We start from the raw sequence: 26,932 nt of genomic DNA, 5'->3' as shown, positions 1-26,932 counted from the left end.
TGTTTATTCTACGCTGTGCTCTTTCTTTTCTTCTGTTTTTGATTTCTGTTACTCTAATTTTATGTCCAATTTCTCCCTTGACAGCTTATATTTCCCACTTGTGGGACTAATAAAGAATGACCTTATCTTAATTTTCAAGTTGGAAAAAATGAATAAAAATCCATGTAAGTGGGAATACCTAGTGGGAAAGTAAGGTTTCTCACAAGTTCTGACCACACAATCCAGTATGGCTGCATAGTAGTTTATTTGTCCATTTAACAATTTGTATCAAAAATAAATCTTTCACATTCTTTCGATGAGAACATTTCTGAAAGCATTAAACATTGCAAATCCTATTAGCCTGTATGGAAAATGTCCAGTTGCAAAGACCTCTCACTCAAACAATTTCCACCGTGAGGGGGCGCTATTGAGAAACGGCTAGAGATGGAGATGTAGAGTTTTAGATGATTATTAAGATAAATTATTCATTATTGTTATTAGGGCCAAACACACAGGCGTTAACAATATATGCTCTTTGTTGATTCCTGTTTCTCTTTCTGTATTCTACCTGCCATACCTCCTAAGTTTTCTCTGCTTATGTGTGTATATGTGTGGGGGTGTTGATGCATGTGTATTCTGATCAGGAGTCAAAGGGGTGACTTTGTAATTATGTTCATTTTAATTGGCTGTGCTATCATCGCTCTCATCACTTCGGCGCCCACGCTGTACTGGACAATGGCCGTATGTGGTGCGGGGGTTTTAGTCGCTGCTATGTTAAACCCGCTCCCCTCCACACGCATTCATCTCCTTTACCTGCAGAATATAATTCCTGAAGTAGCCTCTCTAATGAGTTTTCCCTGCCCGGGCTTAGATTAATTGATCAATGGTGTCGCTATCGCCGCATCTGATCTCTGAATCCATTGCACTGCTAATTTGTTTGTTTTAAGATGGCAGTTAAAGGAGATTAATGCGATATAAATTTATAACAGAACAACCTCCCTCCCCCAACCCTCGACGTTCTTGTTTTTTGAAGTGTCATTCAAGTTTTTTTAAAAGCTGATTGAGATTAAATCTAGAAGGTATGCAACAGAAGGCTGAAGAGATTGGCCCAAAATGTCATCTTGTGGCTACAAGGAAGCATATGAAAAAGAAGAATTGGAAATTTTAGCCATCATTCATGTTGCTCCCATCTGCACTGCTTAATGACAAACACATTCATGTTCTCTTTTTTTCTCCAGCTGTAAAAAGTAATTTACAGAAGCATGAGTTTGGTTAATGTGGCTGCTTTTGTTTCCATCATAAGCTAAAGTCAACATTTATAACTCCTGTTTCCCCTATATTACATTCTAGCTGATCAAGCTAACATGCCAATAGTCGCCTTTCTTTGGCTCCAGTGTACCCCGAACTAGGAATGCACATTCTGAAAATTTCTTCTGATATTGATAGCAGATATTTATATTGCTGTTATGGACGAAAACTGATATTTGCCGATATATATATTTCCTACTTTTTTGCTTCTGTGCTTCAGTTAAACACCTTCAAATCCTGTTCCAAAGCAAAAACCACTGGCCCAGTTTCCTCCTCCCCCCTCCCGAAACACATACACAAAGAGCAATCAGAGGGAAATAAACATTAGTTATTAATCTCGGCACATTCTTACTTATTGGACCGATATGTTTAAAAGTTACAAACATCGGTCAACATCAATGTGGGTGCCAATATATTGTCCTGTTTCAGTTCTAATAATCAAGTTTAGTCTAACTTTTCAAAACAGGAACTGTATGCTCGAGTTTGAATTTATTGTGAATTTTTTTCTCCCATCCAAGCAAATTCAAAATTATACACAAAGGCTCAAATATACATAACCAGTAATATTTATTTAGATGTCTCTTACTGATTATGTCCTGCCATGGACATTTTTGGGAATTATCTGTAAAGTTACAGTACAGTTGATGCAGACAGCAGTTTGATGTAATTAGACTGTTGGGAGAGCTAACTGGGTCTAAATTGTTTCCATCCAGGTGTTTAGGAACTAGTGGTTACTCGTCCTTCTTTGTTATTAAGTCCTGCTTTTTGCAGTCAACCAGCAACGAATAAATAAATTAATTCACTTAAAGTGGGACAATGTAAACATAAATTAACCATTGAAAGAGAGATTAACTATACAAGGTTATAGTTGCAAATGTTTATTTCCAACTGTAGTCTCCAGAACATGCAGTGATATCAAAACTAAACTTTTAGCTATTCAAAACACGAAGACAAATATAAATAATCACACTATGCAAACTATCATAAGAACCATTGGCAGTAAAACAGGCCGTAAGCTTGATGGTACCACCACCATGCTTTACTGTTGCTGAACATTTTCTGGTGTTCAAGCTTCACATTAACCTTGACTACATGATTACTTCAAACACACTTCTTTTCTCCATGTTAATGCATATTATTTTTTAAAGATTATAGCCTTATGGCTCAGTCTGTCTCTCTGACCTTTAACCTTTTCTCCAGAAGGCACTTGGCATTCATGCTTCACCTGTTGAAGTTGCATGTTTTGTTATGTCCACCTGATTGATTCATAGATGTCACTAAACGCCCAAATTCAATATACTAAATATAAAGTTCAGACCAGTTGTGAAGCCAACCACTTTACAAGCCGACCGGTTAAAATATTTATCATTTCTAAAAGCATCCAGCTTGACTTTACTCAACATCTGCATGTACAGTCACATTAATGCACACTCACTTTCTCTTCCCACCGACTCTGGAAGGGAAGTGCCCTCCACCCCCAGCACCTCCTCTGTGTGATTACGACCGTAAAGCGTTATTTCTTTTGTATGTTAATGTGTATTATTTTTCACGCTACATTCCCTCCTCTCTCCGGTACCACCCTCCCCCTTCCTCATTTCCTTATTGTTCCATCCACTCCACATCTCCATTTACATAATTGAACTTTTGATTAGACTTCGTTCCGTCCCCTCTGCCTCTCATCGAGGCAACCTATGAAATCAGGCGCACAATTTCATGGGTAAGATGACATGAAGCGATCATTCCTGTTTCCACTCAGTTTTTTCCCCCTAATGCGAGGACGTCGGACGTATAAAGCTCAGATTAAACAAAGTGCTTGTTTTGACTGAAGGTGCAATTAAATAAATACTTGTGTAGGTAGGAGCCAGCCAATCAGAAGTGCATTTCAACAGCAGGAGAGATGATAATGAATTCCTTGAAGTGTTTGTGTTTATATCTGAAATACAATACAATACGGTAATTCATTAGGCGATTGTCTCAATGTCTCCTTTTGTACAGTTCCTGTCTATACATGTGCACATACTTAAACCTATTGCTATTTAAAGTAAGTCTGTGTGTTTATATACACTTTGCAGTACATCCCTTCTTTGTAGATGGGCTTTTTTTTTTTTTTTGCTCTAGGCTCCCTTGAGCGGATTACAAGTTTTAAAGAGTATGAGATTCAACACCTCCTCAAATCTGACACTCTGACACTGCTTTGAAGGCTCGAAAGTGAGATTGGAAAGACACGGAAGCTCTTGTCTCTGCACGGAGTCGTGGGTTTATGTCATTGGTTTGAGGCCAGTTAAGTTTCCATTGAAGCGTCATGCCCCAGAGGGAGAGACAAAGCTGCCACTTAAAGCGTTTGACTTGTATCTTTTTTATGTCTCCGAAAGGCCGGTTTCAGTCGCTCCAACGCTTTAAACTCCTTTAGTGTTTCTGCTAAACTTTGTTTGTCCGCCTTAGTTTCGCCATTTAGGATATAGCCAGGTGTAGCTTTTTACCTTTAACTGTCTTCAACTATTACTTTGTTACTGATGTAATAGTTTAAATATTTATCATTCCACCTCTTAGCAGGTGATATGATGGTGACGGGTGAAATGGTAAAGATCTTAATGTGTAAGACTTCCACTGAACTATGGAAGCATGACTATAAAACATGGTTCTGGTTAGTTAACTAATATAGATTAAATATGGACAAAACAGCTCTGACTATATCTTCTTTGTAGTACTTGTTACTGGGTGGGCAGTAATGGAACATTGTCAAAGTTGTTGCATTAGAAGCAAAAAAACTGGGAAATGTAAGATGTAACTATGACTAGAAGACTGGGTCAAAGGATCTCTAAAACAACGGTTTTTACATTTTGTTCCCTGTCTGCAGTGGTCAGCATCTATGAAAATCCAAAGAAGAAACGGGACCTGTCCAATTGTCCAGAGAATTTTGGGCGAACATTTAAACTGTTGCATAATAAAACAAAAAACAATGCGGATTTCAGTCAGATGTTGACATTGAGTATAGTTGTAATAAACAAGGTGACAAACTACTATGGACACCACAGAAGAAAAAAGTTCTCCCCAGAAATATGCATCATAGAAAATGTTGCAAGAAGTGGCTACAAAAGCAGACAGCAGGCTATAGCACATGGCATTCTGGGTTCATACAACCAAAACAAATGTGTGGGGTGTGTGTGTGTGTGTGTGTGGCGCTAGCGGGAAAAATGGCTTGTTATGTTTTACCAGAGAAATCCTACAATTGTGAAAATCTGAGACAACTCAATTTTGTTTGCATTTCATGAAGAAAGTTGTGCCTTTTGTCTACTTCAGAGGTTTTCATGTCGTTTTCTTCAGTGATTCTTGGTGCAGCGCCACCACAGGCTTTTCAGGACACAGGTTTTTCAAAGGGTTTGGATCGTTTGATACAGTTCAATGTGAAAGCAAACAGCACCAGCTGAAAATGGAACAAATGTTGCAATTTTCGTCACCCAATCGAACCAAGTTTACTGGACTATCAGGTGGGAAAACACCCTCAGTTTAAAAAATCTGAACTTCCTCTTTATAGTTTGCTAATTTGCTAGGTAATGCTAAGCCTGACTCGCTAAGTGTCAAAAGCATGTTACATATTAAAAACAATCACCTTTTTCCACACTGGAGAAATTCTCCTAATACCAGGATCAACAGGAAGTCCAACACTTCCATCATCGGCTTCTCTCCTATCTACTTATTCCGACTGTATGAGCTTAACCCTCCTCTCCCACACCCACCTCTTTCTCTCTCCAACCTCCCTTTTTTCCCCTCCTTCAATTTTTTTCCCTCCCTTTCTTTGCCCCCTTAGATGTATGTTGTTGACACTGAGGCATCAGGAATAATGGAATCTCTTGTCAGTGGCTTGTATTTTCTGCCCAGACTGTTAGGGCTGTGTATAATAGTAGCAGCCAAGGAGGAAGAGGGGACGTTATGTGCCACTGATAGTAATGAAGGTTGCCTTTTCATTTTTTAATATGGGACGTTTGTGTGCCGAGGCAATGCTCTCCGCTAATCCTACCCTCAAGCCGAGCTAGCTACATGGACGCATTGGTGTTACACACACACACACGCACCCCCACCCCCAATGACATTCACACAGGCCGATAAAGCACAAACACACACCCGCGTACAATGCATGCACCTTCCTTTAGGCGAGACAGCGAACTGTTTGATAAGTGCATTTCTGCTCCTCCTGAAATTTTCACCCTGCCCGTGTTTGTGTCTTAAGGAAATGCAGTCTGTTCCTGTTACAGATGATATGGTATTTGTTTAATATTTGATGCGTCTGAAAGCCTCACTGACTGGCTCCTGCATTTTGTAAACCTTTATCAGAAAACCATGTAATGGAACAGAGTCTGCAATGTAGATTGAGAAAATTACACCAGTTACAGGGGCCAGGGTGAACAGCTAGTCACGCAGCTGTCACAGGTTAGATATCGTGTCGCTTTTTTATGTCATAGAAAAAGTAGTTATGCTTATTCAGACAAAACGGGAGCAACAGGAGCAAACATAGATGTGCTTGGCTTTGAAGTAGTGGTGCACAGATAAATCGACCCAGAGTTTCTTAATTTTGGGTGATTGATCCATACCGATCTGATCTACCCCCAGAACAGTCGACAGCTCACTATTTCCAACTAAGCAACTTTGTTGCTAATGTCCTCTTTATTTCTATTTTTTATTTCCTCCGTTTATTCCCGTGGTGTTGGAGTTGTTTTTCAGTCTCTTGGTACTCGCTTATTGCTTTTCAATTAAAGCAGAGAGTGCTGTTCTGCAGTGAGACGTGGATCAGAGTGAGCCTTCATAGCTGCTACTAAGGTTGTTTGTTTACTGACAAAATCGATATTGGTCAAAATCAGAATCGGCGGGTCAGGCTTTGGCGATCGGTCAGGAAATGGCGCACCGCCACTTTGTCATTTTGTGATATAATTTTCAGATAGAGGTGCACAAATAGGTCAGATTGAGGCCAAAATTGAACCTGGTGGCCAAAATGCAAAAAAGAATAAGTAAACTGTTCAATCTGCAGATGTGTAAATTGTGTACAGGAACATCCAAAACAGAACTACTACAAAACATGATCCTTTAAAGCACTGACCGCAGCTATGCTGTATTTCATTGGTCTTTCACACAAAGTTCCTCCAAAAATACTAAAGTTTGTGGTTGAAAAGGTTCAACTGGTGTAAAAACGTAGACCTGACAGAATAACAAATTTTTCTGGTCGATAAATTGTCCCCGAAGTTATTGCGATAAATGATTATATTATTGTTTTGAGACTTATTTTCAAGTAATATGACGATAATGGCATGGTTATGCAAGAACACATTCTTAAGGATCAATAAACTTTTAAATTCTATTGAACATTTAACACTGGAACTAGAAGACATTTTAAATATCCAACATGCATAAACAAAACAACAGAAACAACCGCATTATTAAGCCTCTGTAAACAGAATTGTCTGTTAAATAAGGGTTAGTTGCCAAAGACTAAAGACTTTTTTCATGTAGTGTTTGTAGAAAAAGAGAAAATGGAAAAATGATAAATCATGCAAATGGAAATGATTGAGTTTGTTTTAATGTATCAATGCTATTGATTTATTTATTGATTGTTGCAATGGGGCTATAAGCACATACATTTTTCTGATTTTCTTTGAAGGCCATATGCTTATTTTCTATTTATTCTGACTTTGTACCTCTTCTGTGAGAAAGTGTTTCTCTTTTTTTTGTTGTTTTTTTTCCTACTGGCAGCGTTGTCGTGGTGTATTTGGAAGCGTGTCTGTGTTTCCTGCCGGCTAGGGCGCAGGGTCTGCAGCATTGGAGTGTGCTGTGTGTCTAATTGCTTTAATAGCACCTGGTCTCTAATCCCAGGTAATTAGAGCGCTCAAATTAGACAGCTACTTTCAAACCGTCACTTGAAAAAGCAGAAGGAGTAGGAGAAGGCCTGGAGGAAGACCCCATCACACTGAAACTCTCGTTTTACTAAGGCGCAGAGGCGAGCGCAACACTGCGAACGGATAAGGAAACAGATTTTATGTAGAGCCCGAGTTTCCGTCATGTGCTCACTTGTACAGAGGTTCTTGAAATCCTTGAAAATGCGAGAACTTCAAATTGGTGTTGTCAAGGTTTGGAAACTGCTCGATTTCTGTATAAAGTGCTTGATATTCACACTGCACAGTTTTGTAATAACGTAATAAATCTAAAAGCTCCAATACGGAAAACGTTATTTAGAGTTTAAACCCGATATTTTCATTCACCTAATAAAAACACACAGATACATTTTTTTTCTCAGCGTCTGAAGTTAAATCTGACTAACCTTTTCTTGTTTTAGGTCAATTAGGATTGCCAAAATTATTTCTATTTGCTAAATTCCATAAAGCTTGGTGAAAACCCTGTTTGGAGATTTTCTTTGACGTTTTTTGCAAATTGTGTTTAACCATTTAATTTGAGCAGGAAGGTCATTTACCTGACCACGATGTGTTTGGACTGCTTCAATGTAATCAATAATTATTACTCGTAATGGCTCAACGACTTATTGTTGATCCTATACTTTATACGTTGAACAACATTATTGGAATTGGAGGATTGTGGGACTTTTTTTGTTTCGTTCTCAGACCAGTCAGGTGTGTAAGGCATGTGTGAAAGAGGCATGAAATTTTGTTATATTTTACGTGACCTTGTCTCTGCTGTGGGATGCGGAATATTACCACAAAAAATAATAACAGTAATAAATGATATAGTATAATGGTGATTTATAACAGCCTTCTTTTGTGCATTTGTATTGTTTTCATCTCCAAAGTGTGACGATGTCAAAGTTTGGAAACTTACCTTGAAGATTTTTGAAAAGTGCTTGAGTTTTAAAGTGGGAAAAGTGTACTAGCCCTGTTTATATATTTAAGATTAGGATTAATGCATCAATTAGATTTGAGTTTTCAACATTATATATAGTTCAGTTTCACCAAAACAACCGAGTCACATCAGCTTCTCTCCTCCTCCACACACGGTGATGTTGCCCTTGTTCTAATCGTTATCGACTTTCTCACTTTTTTTTTTTTTGTTTCGTTCTGTTTTGCTTGTGCGGCACGGCTATATTGTCGGAGCCTCCTAAAACGTGTTTGAAGAAGCTGTGGGGAAAGGTTAAGGCCCTCTTTTAAAGATGAGCCGGAAATGTCAAGTGTCTGCCCCTCAGGCTCCCGCTACCGTCTCCCTGTACTAAGACTACCACAGGGATCTGCATCACTAAGAGACACACACACACACACACGCCCACACGCCCACAAGCACACACACACACACACACACACACACACACACACACACACACACACACACACTGATATGAAGGTTAGGAATTGCTGTTAGAGATGTCCTCTAGTCTCTTTCATTTGTTTTGACTCTCATGGCGTCTCAGCTGGCTTCAGGCTCCTGGTCAAAGGTTAAATTGGAACAATGGAGGAGAAACTCAGGAACTTGTAGAGTTCAGCTAGCTGGCTGCTGTTCATGTACCACTCAATTAATTCTTTCCAAATGAGTAATGCTTTATAAGCTTAAAATCAGAATTAGTCTCGTTTCTGACTATTCAAATCATGCAGATTCTCTTGTGAAGGCTGATTATAAAATCAAAGTCTGATTTTCCTTCCTACTGCCTATCCAAACAATAAAACAGACTGCATACCTTCAGGCCAATGCTCTTTCTCTCCAATATAAAACGACAGTTTCAGATTAAATCTTACTTCCCTTAAAAGTAAAGTTTTTTTGGGTCATGTAGTAGCGAAAACACGCCAACAGAGGGGGTTAGTCAGCCACAGCAACCTTAGTTAGGAAGCACAGTCCCAAACTGGTGATCATCAGGCCTCAACTTGTTGTTCTTTAAACTCGGTTATGTTTTGTCATATATTTTTTTTAGAGCTCAATATATTGTGATTTATTTACCCACATCAGTTAAAGTTCATTCTTAGGAAGTTTACCACTTCAGACTTCATTTTGTGCAGAAAAAACATAGTAGAGAGGAGGAAACTTCCAGGAGGACTAGTGAATTTAAATAGGTTAAAATAAATCTTCTAATTAAGTTTTGTAGTTTTGATTAAAAACAACCAAACATATCTCCCCACTCAGTTGTTTTATTAAATATCATCTTGGCCTATTTGCAGACATAATTTAAAGTTTCTGATCACTCACTAATTGTTTTTAAAGTAAGCCCTCCATTCCCTCTGTACTTTTCCCTCCTTTACCATCAGAGAGTGTCCACACATCAGTCCCTCTGTAACCAGATTAGCAAATATCTGCCTGAATCAACATCTACTGTCAAAACAAGACCTTTGTCTCCGCAAGACCAAAGATTTGTGGGAATTGGAGTCCAGGAGAGGAAAAGGCTTCTTACGCTGAGTGCGTTTAGCCCAGATAAGGCTTCAAAGGCGAAGCTAATTAATAAGATGTTTACATTATTCACGGTCGTACGCCGCTTTCTGAATGACCCTCCAGAATGGGTGTGTGTCTGCACACACACGTGTGAAAGCTCATTATATACCAGTACGGCATGCTAATTGATTGACTTGTGACGGCGAAGTAAAACATTTTACTCTACAATAAGTAATAAAGGGAGTGGAGGAAGTCGGTATTGAAAGGGAAACTGAATACTGAAATAAAGACAAGAAAATGACATGTAATCTTATTTGATCTGTTTGTATAAAAAAATACATTGTTTTTATGAATGTTTCTTTCTATCCATTTCCAATACTCCTCCACATTCTCTCCACCTGCAGCCTAGCCCCGCCTCCAGTCCAGTTCTTGGAGGGAAACCCAATGCCAGCCAGTCCCTGCTGGCCTGGTGTCGCGAGGTCACCAAGAACTACCGCGGGGTGAAGATCACCAATTTCACCACGTCCTGGAGGAACGGCCTGGCCTTCTGTGCCATTCTACACCATTTCAGACCTGACGTAATGTACGACACACACACACACACACACACACACACACACACAAACTGAATGCTATTTTCTCCACAAGATCCTTTACCTGAAAGCAAAAACCAGCTGGTTTTCCACTTATTCCAATCCATATTTAACCTCCTGAGACCCGGGCTTTTGTTTGATGTGCATTTTTTATGTCTCCTTACTATTTGGGATTAGTATGACCTAATTTTAGTTGAAATTAAATTTTAGCTTTCTATGTGCTCTTGAACTATGTCAAAACCAATGCCCTCATATGAGGACAATGGGTCTGTTTTTGCATATACATTTCTCCTTGTCATTTGGGATCATAAGGACCCAATTGGCCTAAAAATGAAATTTCAGCTTTCTACAATAAGTGGTTTTCTCAAAACCCAATGTCCTCAGACGAGGACATTGGGTCTATCTGTGTGACGATAAGACCATTCAATCAATGTTATTATTTACATCTGTGTTTACAAAAATGTAATGTCCTCATATGAGGATGCAGGGTCTCAGGAGGTTAAATAAAACAGGGATCCTACAATGTTGAAAAGTGTGACATTTTCTTTTTTCCATTTTCCAGACTTTAGTAAGTATGGGGGGAATCTAATAATGGTTGATATATGGAGTAGTTTTTCCTGGCATGACTTGTGTTTAAATTATGTTTACTACGTCACACTTTCATGTCATATAACCTGTCTGCATTGTTTTTTAGATACTTGTTGTTCATCATTTTTGGAACATGCAGTTCGTAGGAACTTTACGAAGTTAAAGATTTGTTATTTTGTTCTAAAATGTTAACAATATTGGAAGAAGAAATTTAGAAATTTGATTGTGGAAAAGTATCAAAATTTGAAAAGTGTTGGAACCCTGCATCATTTAACAACATCTGCATCAAAACTGACTGCTCCATCTGACTGGTTAATGGTCGAAAGACACACGAAGGTTTTAAAGAGTAAGAATTTCCATCAGAACAATTCTATGGTAGAAAGTCCTTCTTATGAGATGCCAGAAAAAGTGCTGGAGCAGCGGTGCACCGATTACAGTTTTCTGGCCAATCACCTGACCTGCTGGTTCCGATTTTGGCTGATACTTACTTTTTTTTTTTCATTTGAAAAATTGCTAAATAAAGAGGCTACGTTTCCCAAAATTAAAGAAACCTGAGCTGACTTAACAGTGAATCCCTGTGCTGTAGTCACTATTTTCTTAACTTCCAAAATTATAAATTCTCAATGCTGTCCATTCCCCACCCATTGCTGCACACTGCTGGTCAGCTGACCGATAGAAAACTCCTTCACTTTTCCTCTCGCTTAAAAAATGTATCACCTTAGAAACATTTCTGGTCACAAAAACTGTGGAACTGTCATGATGTGAAATAGCTGTGGAGGATATGAACTTAAAGTTAAAAGTTGGACAACATATTGGTGACAATTTAAAAGGGACGCATTGCAATTTTTGGCTTTTAAATCTGCCACTGCAAACAGACAGTCGAATAACAAATCCTTCTTAACAAAAATACAACTGAACTACGAACAATAACTTTACTTAAAATAATTGTATTATAATTCTAATTACATTGTAGTGATAATTCTATGGTTCCAACAGTGGGCCATTTTCTTTTTATCAAGATAATTGTTTTTTAATATAACAATAGACAATATCTTAAACTATTTTTAGTATGGAAGCTAAAATTGTGACACCCATCAGTTTTTTTTAAAGAACCCCGGTTTAAAATAGAAAATGTAAAGAATCTGTAAAATGTCTATTTTCTTTTTTTTTTATTTGCATGTAAATCTGTTATTTTTCCTCAAACTTTCGGCCCACGCCTGGAGCACACATGAAGATAGTTTATTAAAACTCGGCTCTGTGTACATACATGTGCATGTGTTTATGCTCTCCAGCGAGTTACTTCCACACATTTTCCACTCCATTAGTTCTGTTGATTGCTCTGCTCTGAAATTGCACGTTACAGTTCTAATACCATTACATGCAACGCATATTTAAACTCATCTGTTCCTCCACTGAGCCGCTCTGTTTACCACTCTCTCTCCCCCCCAACACCCTCGTCTCTCCCCGCTGTACTTTCAGAGACTACAAGGCTCTCAATCCTCAGGATATTAAAGAAAACAACAAAAAGGTAAGAGGCAGCCCACCGCTGGGAACCTTCTCACCGCACACCTCCCTCCCATCCTCATCTCCGTTTGGCCTTATTTAGAGACCTGCCATTAATCCCACAATGAAGTGTGTTTGTGTCTTTACACAGTTTGAACGGTGGGTGGGTGGGGGAGGATGGTGGCAATGCAACAAGATGACAAGAAAATGTGTACAATCATACAGATACTCTTTGGTGCCAGGACGTGAAAATGACAGATTAAAAAAAAATAAAAACGACGTTTACCCCTGCTGTGTGCCTGAGTCCAAAGCAGGACTTAGACACCTGGTGGAAGTGGGCGAGGATGCAGCAAGTGTTCTTGCTTCAGGTGTGTTGGAAGAGAAATCATTGTTTCGTGACGATCAGAAAGGAAACGAGCGGGGCGTGCCGTGGTGGCGTAGTGGTCAGCGCGACCCATATTTGAAGGCCTTGAGTCCTCGACGCGGCCGTCGCGGGTTCGACTCCCGGACCCGGCGACATTTGTTGCATGTCTTCCCTCCTCTCCTTCCCCATTCCCGTCAGCCTACTTTCGTAAAAAAAAAGGGACACTAGAGCCCACAAAAAGAGACCCCCTGGAGGGGTAAAAAAAAAAGAAAGGAAACGACCGGATGCATTTATGATGTTTGCGAACTAATTTAGTATTCTATCCAGTTGCATTAAAATATATATATATATATATATATATACTGTATATATTTTTTTTACATATATTTTGAAAGTATGTTGTGAGAGCATGGTATGAGACAAATAACCTGTGAAAAAATGGAGGACCTCTGACTTCTCCCAGTGCTAACTAGAAACAACCAATCAGAGCCCGGAGGTGGGTCTGAGCGCTGTTCATCCACCTTCTTCCCTTCTTCGTCCCCCTCTTTCTCTCTGCTACGCTGCAGCTAGCAGAGCTTGTTGTGAAACCTCGCTAGTTAGCATAACCACCAATGATGGCGGATAAACGGTTTTCCTGTAACAGTAAGTTGTTTTTCCACCACTAGCACCTCATATATGAAAGTGATTGACAGCACTACGACTCTCCTCCTGGTTCTGAGTGGTTGTTTTTGGTTGGGAGCGATGCATTTCTTCCTGAGCAATAATAGCTCTGGCAGGAACTGGAGGAGATCAGTCTTTTCACAGATTATCTGTCTCATAACATATTGTCATGACATGGAGACAGTTTAAAAAATATTTAAAAAAAACACTTTTTTACACTGCACCTTTAATCAATCAATCAAATTTTATTTGCGTAGCACATTTCAGCAGGAAGGCATTTCAAAGTGCTTTACATCATATCAAACACAGAAACACAATGCAACATAGAATCAACAATCAAAACTTGACATTAAGTCAGGCTCCATCAATATATTTGTAATTGATTACGTTTCAAATACAATCCTAAACAGGTGGGTTTTTAGTCGAGTTTGCATCCATAAAAGATTTACCTGTTACACTCCTACTGTGTTATATGGAACAAAATACCTATTGCTATTTTTATACCCACTCACACTCACAATCATGCAGTTTAAAACGATGCAGACAGCATTTTAATGGGCTTCTGGCACAAGGCTCCATACACCTCTTTCACGGAATTTCGAGCAGGGACTCCGCCGTCCCTCACGGATTTTTGTGCAATTCTATGGTACCTGTTAGTGTCTAGAATTTACAGGGTTTGTGTTACGCGCAATGACCCTCAGTCACTCGCCGTTTTTCTTCCTGCACGGAGCTCCGTACACCTCTTTCACGGAATTTCTGTTATGCTTGATGTCTGTTTTGTCAGGTTATATGTACTTTTGTAGTAGGGTAATTAACCCCTCCTTTCAAGATATGTATTATTAGCTTAGAACTTTCCCTCTGACAAAAAAAGAAATGAACAGACAGTAACACAAATTTGCACCCCTCCTTAAAAAGCTGCTAGTCTGTTTGAGGAGTGATCATCAGTCAAATGTCAGAACTTCAATCTACCTTGTATGTTTGTTACTGTGAGGATATTTCACAATAACGTCATTTCTTTCTGCCGCACCCCTTTAAATCTGTCTGACTGAATGAATAGAAAGAAAGTCAGGTAGAGAGACGTTGTCGTCTGGGATTTTATCACTGAGATGGATGGAAGAGATGCAAATATCTTACTACACTTGAAATACGACAAAACTAACTTACAACAGACTTTTTAGCAAGATATAGAAACTTGTTTTAAGTCAGTTATTTCACTTACAACGAGATTTCTCTCCCAGTCATACAATCTGCCAGCTTTTCAGATGCTTGTCAGCTGCTTCCGGATGCAAAAATACATCGTTGCCATGGTTATGCATGGTAACAAATGTAAAAAAAAAAAAAAGAGTTAGAGCTATTCAGGTGCAGCTGCGTCATCACATCTGCACATTAACTCTGGAGCATATTCGGACTCACCGTTTTCTCCCTTAACTCTGTGTTTGCACATTTTATTCCTTACTGGACGGTTTTGGAACGCACAGATGCACACTCCAGTTTCGTCCCCCTCGCTGCATGCCTGTATAGGTGCAGTGCACAAACGTCCCCTCTTCAGCCCCCGAGGGCTACACAGAACGATATGCGTGGGGCTCCTGCAGCTTGATTTCCTCTTCTCATACACTCTCTGGCTAAGCGATAACCTCTGGTGCCCCTGTTAGGCATGAATGCTACCCTGTTGACAATAACCACAGTGTAGGAAGAAGCAGAGAGCCGGTCCCATATCTGCTAACTGTCCTCACCTCCCTCCAGGTGCTCGAGTAGCCCTGAAGAAATTGGTTATATAGAAGTAATATGGGGGAATATGGCGTACAAGGTGATAGCCTGAGAATGGCTGCTGAACTGCAGTCGGCCTCTCTTTAAGCTCTACATCACATCAACACACAACCTCCTGTGGGAGCTATTGTTATTCATATCTATATATGGGCTACAATTAATGATTATTTTAGTAATTGATTATTCTGTTGATTCTATTCTGACTATTAATCAATTAATCAGGAAAAACCAAATCTGCTCATTTTTCATTTAAATGTTTAAGCTTATTTTTTATACATTAAAGAATAATCAATTTCTTTTTCTAAATAAGAAATTCGTTTGTTGTCAATTATTCTACAACATAGCATTCCCTTAGGATTTGCTTCATGACAAGAAAAGGATGCATCTGCAGCTAAACAAATACTAAATAAATGCTACAATAAAACCTTTCTGCTTCACTTGACATCAGTACAGTGTAGGTGATCTGGTCATTATGTTTAAGCCTATTAATAATTGGATTGCAAAAGATGCAGATTTCGCACCACGTGAAATCTTAAGGTGTTTTGATTTAAAAAAAAGTTTTTTTCTATTTTTTCTTTTCATCTTAAATGCAAAATGTATATATTGTTTGCACAGTTTTGGCTCAATAACTGCTCTGAGAGTGATCATTTGCATAAAATAGTATTTTTGTTGAGTCTCTAAGCTCCAGTTAACAGTTAATCGATTGCTGAATTAGTTGACAATTACTTTAGTAGTCGATTAATTCAATTAATCTGATTAATCGTTTTAATCTGTATGCAAAAAGGAGCTTGGACTTATTGGCTGTGATCCTACATCTTGCTGGTATTTGACAGAAGACTGTGTGCTGTTTACCTTCTGTAGAATAATAAAGATGTTCAGTTATTAAATGTAAAAAATGAAATTAACGAAATTAGGGGACAATAAGATCAAATGAGCAAAAAATATTTAAGAGAAATCAAAATGTGTGAACAGTTGAAACATGGATGAAGATTGAGTCTTTTCTAATATAAATGTTACAACATATTTGTTAATGTATAGAATTTACTAGACAGGGAGCAAGAATGGAAATGTATAGATAAAGCCACTATCTCTGCTTTTTATAGCTCTTGTTAGAACTGCCCCTCCTCCTCTCTGTCTGTCTGTGAAGAAAGATTGCAGTCAGCTCAGTCTGTGCTGAATTATGACAGATAAGGACAATCAATATTTACGGTGATTAGAAAAAAAAGTAAAAGCGGATATTACATCATATAGAGCCTTTAAAACTACCCATGATGCAAAGGTTCACATGCAAATATAATTCTAATCCCCAGGTGATTACATATATTGATAGATGTTGGGTTTTTTGGAAGCTCTGATCAGTTTGAACTACTGTCTGTTTCTCGTGTGTGTGGGCGTGCGCGTGTGTGTGCGTGTATAATGAGGCCAAGGAGAAGTAATTTGTCATGCCATCTGATAGTGTTGCACCAAGCACCAGGCTGAATTGCCCTGAGCACAACCACGAGGGGTTGGGCTGAAGGGAGGAGGCGCTGGTGATTGACAACGATAGATAGCTGTCAGTCACTGAGAGCGAGTGGAGGGGGAGCGCGGAGCGTCGGCCCGGGGCCTGAACCGTCAACGTTGAGTCCAGACCCGAGGGTTCATCAGGCAGATAGGAAGGGAGAACAGTAGATAATTCCCAAAACACCAGCTGAAAGTGTTTCCTCTTGATTGTAATACTAAAGATCAAACTGTTTGCTTCCTGTCTTGCTAGTGGTTTTTATAGCCCGTGATTTGTTGGTCAGAAATGACTTATGAGATTCTCAAGATATGATGACCTTGAGTAAGATGAAGCTGAAAAGCGAATGATTGATACAATATGTAAAGTGTGAATTCAGTTCAAAAATACTTTATTACAAGGGAAAAATTAAATGTTGCTGTTACTCGTATCATCCAGAGTCATGGTGGATGCTGATGCTCTGGGTAGGAAGGCTGTCTAGTTGCAGGCAGTGTTGCAACAAGTCCGTAGAGCCCTCTGACTGAAGACTGTTGCTGTATAATAGTCTTGTGACTTGCATGACTTCTAACAGCTCAATATCCAGGTAGCAGCGAGGAAATTTCACAGTAACATGTCTTGGATGACATAGTTGCTGGCAAGTACTGCTAATCCGCCTCATTTGCTTTTGCTTCTTCTCTATAAATGTTCATTGGAGGTCGGGGATAAGATCCTTGCAAATCAGAATTACTGTAACACAGCTACTCCAACAAGCTGCCACCATGAGCGTTGCCATTGTAGCGAAATATTTTTTAGGATGACTTAAGTTGAACTTGTGTGCTCAGTTTGTGCAAAATTGAATCAGACTTATTCTTAGGAATTACAGCTTGAGTTTAACTGATTAGAGCAAACACTCAGTGAAATATGAGACATTGCTCGATACCCAGGGCCTCTGACATTCAATTCAATTAAAAAAAACTTCAGTTGAGGAAAGAAATTTGGAAAAAAATTATTGCAATACTGGGGTTTATGCTGTATGTTTGATTAGGTCAGTGAGTAAAAACTAAACATGGGTGTCATAACACTCTAAGTGCAGTAATCAACATGTATTAATTTCAGTGCAATTGTTATGATTTCAGTAAAAATATGACTTTTACAATGCGATGCATTAAATATTGTGAAATTGTGGTAAGGTTACCATATGTGAGAATCTCATACTCTCCTATCTATGTCTAAAGTGAGCAGCTAAGTGAATAAGCAGGCCAAGAACTCATTATTTCCTGAACCAAACTCCATTTCAAGCATGTTCTTATAAAAGCGCTCACTTTGCAATGACTTTTCTATATTCCTTCCATCTGTCTCTTTTTAAGCTTCGGTTGTTGCTCTCTTTCACAGGCTACCTTTACCATTATGTGAACAAAGAAAGCACACTTTGCTTGTCTGAATAAGTTTAAGAAACCTAATCGGCCCAGTTATTCCTTGTACTCTTTCACACACCGTTACTGGCGAAGAGAAAGGACTTTAAGATTTCTAGGTGTAAACATGGAGATGTTTACACCTCTATGTAAACACACACGAGGTGTGTGTTTGGCTCTTCTCCCCCATCAGTTTGTTACTCTCACCAAACTCATTTGTTCAGGAAAGTGTAGATGTTCCACAGCGGTGAATTTTCCCCTACAAATTGAAAAAAATATTAAAAATGAGGAAGAATGCAATTAAATACAATACATATTAAGAATTTGTTTTTAGTGGAATTTTAAATTTTTCTTTCTGCCTTTATGCCCCCAGTTTCTTTGATATAGAAAATCTGCATCCTATGTAAGTACAGAGTAGGATTAGGTATTCTGAATACAGCCTGTTTTCACGCACATCATAACTAAAGTGTAGGTTCCCAGAGTACTCTGTCTCATAAGTTGCTCAGCTGCTTTCAGCCTCCAATTTGCTCTGGTGAAGCAAGTGTAAACTGGAATTATGAGCTCTGGATATGAGTGTACATGTTATACTCCATGTTTATCAGACTCTTATTTTGAATTAGGAAGGGAAGCAATTCCAGAGTTGCCCTTGTGCATTGACTGACCTACAACATTTGGTATGAGCATTGAAATCCCCACCACAGTTACCATCATTAGGGAAAGTGATGATGATGGAGAGACAGAAAAAATATTTTAAAAATTGTAAGTACTGTACGTGTACAGTGATTGGCTAACCATTAATGATGTAAAGGTCTGCTGTTGAGCTTCCCATTTGTTCTAAACTTAAAAGCTATCCTGTTGTTTTTCAATGTGGACCGCAGTTGAATTTTTTTTGTCCAGTGGTGGAAACTGCTAACAAAAAAGTTATAAGTGCTAATCCTAAAGCAATAATCCTAAGTAATAGTTCCTGTAATGCTAAAGCGCTACACCAACCTCATATGTAGTAGAAGCTAATGCTAAAGCACTAATTACAATTCAAATTGTATCTGCCCTTAGGACTACAACATTCTAGCAGCAATGGCAGTATAATATACATGTTCTGTAATGTCATTAGATATTGTATTCATGTTTATATCTTGATTTCTTGTCCATATATTTTGTTCCTGTAAGTTTCTTGCTTGAATTAGTTATTTGGGGGAAAAAAGAGAGAGAACGTGAGAATAGGAACCAGGACTGCTGTGTAAACACTTTTCACCCACTTCAAAATAAGAGCACGAAGATAAACTTGAAAATTCTAAACTGTCGACAATCAAAACTTCAACACAAATGTCAAATTTTATTCAGCCAAGTAACTTAGAGCCTTAGGAATGTAACCAGGAAAAATTAATTTAGATAAAGCTAAGTGTGCTAAGCATTTTCTAAGTTAGCAAAAGCGCCAAATGGAAGAAATTAGTAGAAGTGTGCCCATCACTGATTTTTACTTTGAAATTCATAGACTGGTGAAGGTTAAACTGGATCATTTTAGATGGAACAAAGCATTTTTGGCTTTTGTGCATCAGCATTTGTCTCTAAATTGTGTTTTACTTTCTTAGACAACCTGCAGGTATAAGTAATGAATGCAAAGCAAAGGCTTAATAAAATGTCATACATGCTTAATAATGCCCTCCTCTGGATTAAGAAAGGTACAAAAAAACAATGTGTTTGCAGGAAAGAGGAGAATTTAAATCAGAACAGGGCTGAGAAAGGTTAAGGAGGCTCCTCTAGATGCATCTCAGGAGGTCAAAAGAAGAGGAGTCTCCAGAGTGGGAGAGTCTGGGAGAAACGGAGCAATTGATGGAATAGGGAGGTCTACAGAGGCAGTAAAACAAACGTGCCTCGCAACAGGTTGGAATTAGATCAACACTATCAAGCAGACCAGATACAAGCTGTGATACCTGGGAGAGATGGATGGGGAGGCCGTGTGTGCGTGCAGGAACTGGGGGTGGCATGTGTGCGTGCTGCTGTTAATCTATTTATTTACCTGTCATTGGCAGCGATAATGGTTTTCATCCCCTCTCTCTGTGTCTCAGTCTATCTTGTGATGGGGGATTGGTTTTCGTCTGTCGCTTGATAATCACACCTGTATTTTCTCATCAGCGTCTAATCAGACCAATTACACGCGTGACGGAGAGTGTGGGCACGTTGATGTAGGCGAGCGATAAAGACGCACTTTGGAACGCGTGCGTGTGTGTGTGTACACCCAAACACACACTTTAGGATTAGGCGCTCTGTCTTGGGATATCTGCGTCTCTTATCGGGGACAGCCAACCCTGACATGACCTGTCAGGACTCATGGCAGCGGTGTCTCTCACTCCCAAACACACATGAACATATAGAGTACACACTTACATTCTGTGTACCAAGTATACGAAAAAAGAAACCAGACTCCATCATAGTCCTTTCTTTGTCCCTTAATTGTTGCTATGGAGAATAAATTGTTCTTTTTAATGCTTGTTTTCTCGTTGTTTTTTTTATCGTAGGCATATGATGGCTTTGCGAGTCTGGGGATTTCTCGTCTCCTGGAACCATCCGACATGGTGCTCCTTGCTATTCCCGACAAGCTCACGGTGATGACCTACCTGTACCAGATAAGGGCCCATTTTTCTGGCGAGGAGCTCAACGTGGTGCAGATAGAGGCCAACAGCAGCCGCAGCACCTACAAAGTGGGCGACTTCGAGACGGACACCAACGCCTCTATAGACCAGGACAAGTTCTACGCTGAACTGAACGACGTGCAACATCGGCAGGTCAACGTCGAGCCCCTTTCATCTACGGCCGGCGTTCCAGCTGAATCCAACGGCGCCGAGGCCGGCAAAGGGGAGACAATGGAGCAACAAGTTGGAGTAGACTCAACCAGCTCCCCAGCAGCAGGGTCCTTACAATTGTCACCGCCGGTCCCGTTGCCGCGTACGGCGTTGGCTGCAACAGCTACAAACTCTGCCCGCGTGCCCCTGCAAGTGTCCGAGGATAGAGGTGGTCTGCTCAAAGCCAACACTTTAGATCTTTGCGAGTTACCGCTAAAATCGGAGAGAGAGCTGGAGATGGAAACACTATGCAATGAGGAGGTGCTAGAGGATAGAGGAGAGAGAAGTAGCGAACCATCGTCCCCTACAAGGAGAGGAAACTCTTTATCACACTTCTCCTATAACAGGGACGCTGACCTCATTAAAAAGAAAAGGGCTAGTCTGCGTCACTCAGATTCAGAGCCAGCTTCAAACACCAAATCCTCCCCAACCAACCACACAGATATCCCCATCAAACAGGTAAAGCCACCTAGTCACAATATTTGACTTGGTGTTTTGCACTCTTGCATTTCAATGCTGCTTTCCACATGCCTTAAACTTGTTTCACCACAATTTGCCACACTGCAGCTGCAAACTGCAATATACTTTATTGGTTTTTTGTTTGATGGGGCGGCACAGAGTGGTACAAAATTGTATTGTAGAAAGAAAATGAATGAAGAGTTGAGAGGTCTATAGTAACTCTACAAGCTGCAGAGACCAGCACTGCAAAAACACAAAATCTTACCAAGTATTTTTGGTCTGGTTTCTAGTTCAAATGTCCCTGTACACTTGAAATACGACAAAACTGACTTAAAAGTAACCTTTCAACAAGATATAGGTACAGCTTATTTTAAGTCTGTAATTTCTTAACATTGAGGAAAAAGTACTGGATCCAGTGGAAGATCTTTTTCTCTTGTAACAAGACTTATTTCAAATATACAAAGGCATTTGCACAAGTCGCTAGACCAAAAATACTTGGCAATATTTTGTGTTTTTGCAGTGAACTGCTCAGGTAACTATTATCTGGACAGCCATTACTCATGCACACCTCTAATCTGGCCTTAACGTTAAGAAGGAAGCTGTTGTTGGCCATAAGAAGTCCTCCAGCAGGAGAACGGACTTAAACATACAGCCAGAGCTACAGTAGTACAGGTTCAATGAAAACCTACTTCTGCTGGGATGGTTTCAACTTAAACCTCCACTAAGAATGGGTAAAAGTGTTTCTTGTTGGAGACTGGGTGGTGTAAATGCAGTAAAAGGTTGCTCTTCAAGATTGATGCAGTGGGATTAAATACAAATAAATACCAAAACACTAGATGTTTGAATTTTTCTCTCACTGCACAGTCTTGCACTACTTTGTATTGATCTATCACATAGAGTCCCAATGATTTCTCATATGATTTGCAGTTGTAGCTTTGAGGTATCTGATTCAGTAAACCTCAAAACGAATACATAAATTCTGTACCTTAACCTCAGGAGCAGTCTGTGTTTCATAAACTCATTCTCGCTACTTAAGTCAGGTATTAAGATTCCAACAGCGTTTACCTGCAGGTACCTGTCTGGGCCCTAAATGGATTGCTCATGTTTTTATCCTTGCACCCAGGCTTTGATTGAAACTTTCTCGGCGCCGTCAGTCATAAGACAGAGGATTCGTACAACATTCATTTCCTCCTGGCGCTCGCTAAGCTTCAAATCCGTCCAACATTGTTGATACAAATGCAGAGATGACCGTGCTGAAAAATTCTCTTCCATTCTCCATTAGATGTTGTTGTCACTTGTCTTGCTGCCAAGAACCAGACGCATCGGGACCCTTAACATGTGGCGACTACCGAACGCGCCCAACAGAACCCCGCTCCCCCTCCTTTGCTTTGACATTTCATTATATTTTTCATTATATTTCCCATCCCTGCAGTTGATGACAGTTTGTGCCGTGACCGCTCAGGCGTGGCGATGCTTTGCACGGAGCAGACATCATCTCGTCTTACACTCTGACACACACCTGTACGCATGTGTGCACCCGCTCGCACAAACCAAACGCACTCGGTGCAGGGCTGCATTGGTTAACCTCAGATTACTGCTGATTGTTTACAACCTAAAAGGTCACGGGGCAGGAAGAGGGGGATGTGGGGAGAGATTTTTATTTATCCATTTATTTATTTATTTTATTTATTTTGATGTGCTGTTATCAACTTCATGAGATGCCTCATCACCTTTCTCCAAGTTTAATTGAAATTCTTAAAAATGATTACCACATTGCAGTGAAAAAAAACCCTGCTTGATGGGGTTAAAACCCTGTTAAAACCCTTTAAGATAATTAAAAAAATTTTTTTGATCTTTTAAAACTTATTTCGTATAGGTTTGCACTGATAAATCAGCACCAGCCTCTTTCATTCAGCCTCGAGCCGGTCAATAAATCAATAATATATATTACAATAGTTGATCAATAATACTATTGATCAATATCAATAGGTAAAACGTCTGATAAAATAAACAATATGTAGAACTGATCCAAAACTGTACAGGATTCTGGGGGATGTAGGCAGAGAAAGGCTTTAGCCACTCCGCCTCTCGCAGCCAGCTGAACAAGGTTGGTGGCATCTACTAACTTACTCACTCTTTGGTTGCCTAGCAACAACTTGTTGAATAACTTACAGTTACTATTAAGTAACTTTCACATCAGGAGTGTCAGGTTTATCCCCTGTGCCTCATAACTGCTTAAAAAAATCTTTCATTTGAAGTGAAAATTGTGAATAAAACAGGAAAGGTCGCGCCACCTTTCCTGTTTGGAAAATATTTCAGCTATTTCAAACAAAAAACCAATGAATGATAATCAGTATCGACTGACTTGAAGCGCTTATATTGTGTTATGTTTTTCGGCTTCATCGTCCAGCTCTATATGGGCCGATAATTACCCACCAACCTTATTTACCAGCCAAGGTCCCTATATTTAACTAGCTTTCAGACCAAAACTTTGTATCGGCCAAAGTCTGAATCAGCAGGTTAGAGTTTTTAAAGATCGGCGATTGGCCAAAAAATTGCAATAGGTGTACCCCTATTTATTTCCACATAGTTTCACGCCTCATAAAGTCTATATGAGGTGTGGAATGTCTTGACAAAAAAGCCACAGTGGTTTATTCCAACAGGGAGACTCACAGAAAACTTGAGAAGCGACTCTAAAAATTGAAAACGCAGGATATTTTTTATACTTATGGTTATTAAAACATCAAATGTTGTTTCTTAAAGAAAATAAATCTTAAAACTCCAGGTGTACCAATAAATCTGTTGCCGAATTAGCAACTTCACCTATGTATTTAACAACTTAAAAAAAAATAAAAAATCAGTATCAGTCGGCTGATTGGGTTTTTTTACTTTCTGCTGTAGGCAAATGGCAGATAAGACTTTGACTGTGCTGTTGGTTTGAAATAAGCAAGCATAAATCTTAAAAGCAGAACTTTATAGGCTCTTGCATTTATGTTGCATTTTTCTTTTTCAAAGGAGCCATCACCTGCATCTGTATCAAGTCCTCCAGCTGAGAAGGTGGGTGAAATTGTTTTGATCCGACTGCAAAACTAAATACTATATGCTCGTTTAAAATGTTTGGAACAAAGCAAAACACGACTAATTTAAACATTTGAATTAGTTACTCATGTTTTGTATTTGCTTGTAGAAAGTACTTTCTCGTCAAGAGGAGTTGAAAGAGAGAGCCAGGCTCCTGTTGGAGCAGGCCCGCAGAGACGCCGCCATGAAGGCTGGAAATAAGAACGTCCCCAACTCAGCTGTCGCAGCACCAAACAGGACTTCAGGCATGTCTGATGTAAGTTATCGCCGCAATAAAGCAACGGTTCTCATGTTTGCTATAAGCCAGACTAATTTTTCTTTGTACTTTGACAACATTCCTCAAGTTAAGGGAACTTGAGGAATGTTGCGGTATCTGAGAAGTATGTGAGAAGTATGAACGAGCAAAAGTGCCACAATCGAACAAATAATTTCTTATGTTAATAATTAGAGATTTGATTTGGGATGTGCAGTGATCATATCTTTTGTTGTTGGTTTGGTAGGGAGGAAATAGTGTGACAAGAACTGTGATTTATTTCGATTTTAAACTATAAATGATGATGATGTTTGCAACCTCAAAACTGACCAGAAACTGGCTAATTTTACAATTGAAACGGGTTTTCTGCTTCTGGTTCCATGAAGACATCAGTAACTAAAGAAATATAAAAAATCTGATTAAATGTTGCTTTTGTGTGCAGCTTAACAACTCAGCTGTAGTTGTACAACTTAAAACAACTGGTGGACTGAAAGTTACATGTGATAACAGAGGTTTTTGGTTTTTGAGCAGTATTTGTGTTTGTGAGACTCTGACTGCATCCCCAGAAACATTTGATAAATGTTTAAATACTTTTTATCTTGAAGTTTATTGTAACACCAATAACTTTATCATACATGTTGGGTGCATTTGATTTTGTTTGTCTAAAAACTAGAAATCAGTATCCAAGTGTAGAAGCCCATTCGATCCTGCATTTCAAGCGATGCTTAAATACTTTCATATTTGCTTTTGTTAAAGTTTATGTTAACACATCTGGAAACAAGTGAGTGAACCTGTGCAAAAGGGCTTGTTTTGACCATGTTATTTCATTTAGTCAATTGTTTGATGGGGGTTTTGTTCTAAACTTTTATATTTATATTTTCACTGGGATGTTTAATCCGATTCATCCATTATTTTTGGAAATAAGCAAATAAGTTTATAAGGACACTTTTTTTTTATTTGTGACACTCAACTCTAGTTTTGTTGAAAGCAAAGGTTATTTTCAAAAGAAAAAAAAACCTTTACTTTATTTTCTTTTGACTTTTTTTTTTTTACGTCGGTGTTCAGGACAAGCAAAGTGTACACCAGTCTCTTGAGCTCCACTATTCTCTTTTTGCTGCTCGCTACGCATCCAATATGACGGAAAATCCAGTATAAACTGTCTCATCCTCTGGCAGACCACTTTCTGAACAAGCTTTTAGAAAGAGAGACGACTTCTCCCTCATTACCTTCAGCTGTGGTTTTCTCATGGGCGGCTGAGCGGCGCAACCTGAACGCGTCAGCAAGGAAGAAACTCAAATGTGGATGGACTTCTTCGTTGTCTCCTCTCTCTCTCTCTTGCTCTCTCTCGAAACACAACTCTGTCTCTACAGAGTCTGTCTTTGGTCATTTTTGACAATTTATATGACTAACTAAATTTTCTGCCCGGCTTCACTTTTTCCTTAGTGCGCCGAGCAAATACAGTCCACAGACAGCTGTCAGCAGAAGTACATTCACGGTTAAGAAAAGGGGGTGCTGGGAGGGGTGAAGAATCGCTGTACTGAAGCTAACTAGACTAGAAACGCAGCGATTGAAATTGCCGGCTCTGAACTGAGCACGCTTCACTGAACATAATATACTGAGAGGAAGGGGCATGCTGATGAACCAGGAGTTACCCTGGGAAAGCACCGTGGTCCAATCTTCTGTCACGTTTCCAAATATTTCAGCAAAAAAATAAATAAAAAATGCAAAGAAGTTTTAAAAAAAATAAAGTGACAAGGGATTTGAGGGTAAAATGAAATAAATACCTTTTGGTAATGAAATATCTAAAAGGCAACAGCCGCTTGGCCTCCGCATTTGCCGCTGGAATCCTTAAAGAGAAATATGCCCTTGAATTAGATGTTTTTCAGAAGTGCGCATGTAGGCGTGTGTTTGTGTGTATGCTCATAGATGTGTGTGTGTGTGTGTGTGTATTTGTGTGCTGGTGTTTGCTTGCCGGCCACAGGAATAACCATTCCGGAATAATCTGAGAGGAAATAAGTGAGGACCTTCTTAGGACTGGTGCTGGTTGAAAGTCTTCGGAGGAAAAAGAGCAAATTAAAAGACGTCTTCAAAGCTTCTGCGGCACCAGTGTATTTCCTCAGTGACAAAAAGAAAGAAAAGGTCCTCTTCGGTCCCTTGTTGTGCGGCAAGATATCTGACTTTAGTGAGATTAGCTCCTTAAAGTGGCCGGGTTGATTTCCTGACTCATTTCCAAGGACAATTGGCTAATATCCCCTCACTATGCATAAGGGAAGGAATCAAAAGAGGAGGGGGGAGGGCGATATTG

General features: G+C 39.4%; 1 protein-coding gene across 9 annotated transcripts in view; it reads left to right on the top strand.

Moving 5' to 3' along the window:
• ehbp1 (EH domain binding protein 1) overlaps nt 1-26,932 on the top strand; it is a 163,632-nt gene that overhangs the window by 60,146 nt on the left and 76,554 nt on the right. For all 9 annotated transcript variants that reach the window (XM_023327204.1, XM_023327199.1, XM_023327198.1 and 6 more), the window contains 5 exons: nt 10,041-10,219; nt 12,297-12,345; nt 20,514-21,296; nt 24,312-24,353; nt 24,484-24,630. In XM_023327204.1, the coding sequence (XP_023182972.1) occupies nt 10,041-10,219; nt 12,297-12,345; nt 20,514-21,296; nt 24,312-24,353; nt 24,484-24,630 (1,200 nt within the window). The remainder of the gene's footprint in view (nt 1-10,040; nt 10,220-12,296; nt 12,346-20,513; nt 21,297-24,311; nt 24,354-24,483; nt 24,631-26,932) is intronic.

Source organism: Xiphophorus maculatus, chromosome 22, assembly GCF_002775205.1.
Source record: "Xiphophorus maculatus strain JP 163 A chromosome 22, X_maculatus-5.0-male, whole genome shotgun sequence".
Taxonomy (NCBI): domain Eukaryota; kingdom Metazoa; phylum Chordata; class Actinopteri; order Cyprinodontiformes; family Poeciliidae; genus Xiphophorus; species Xiphophorus maculatus.
The sequence above is the reverse complement of the archived record's forward strand: the minus strand, read 5'-3'. Positions and strand labels throughout refer to the sequence as shown.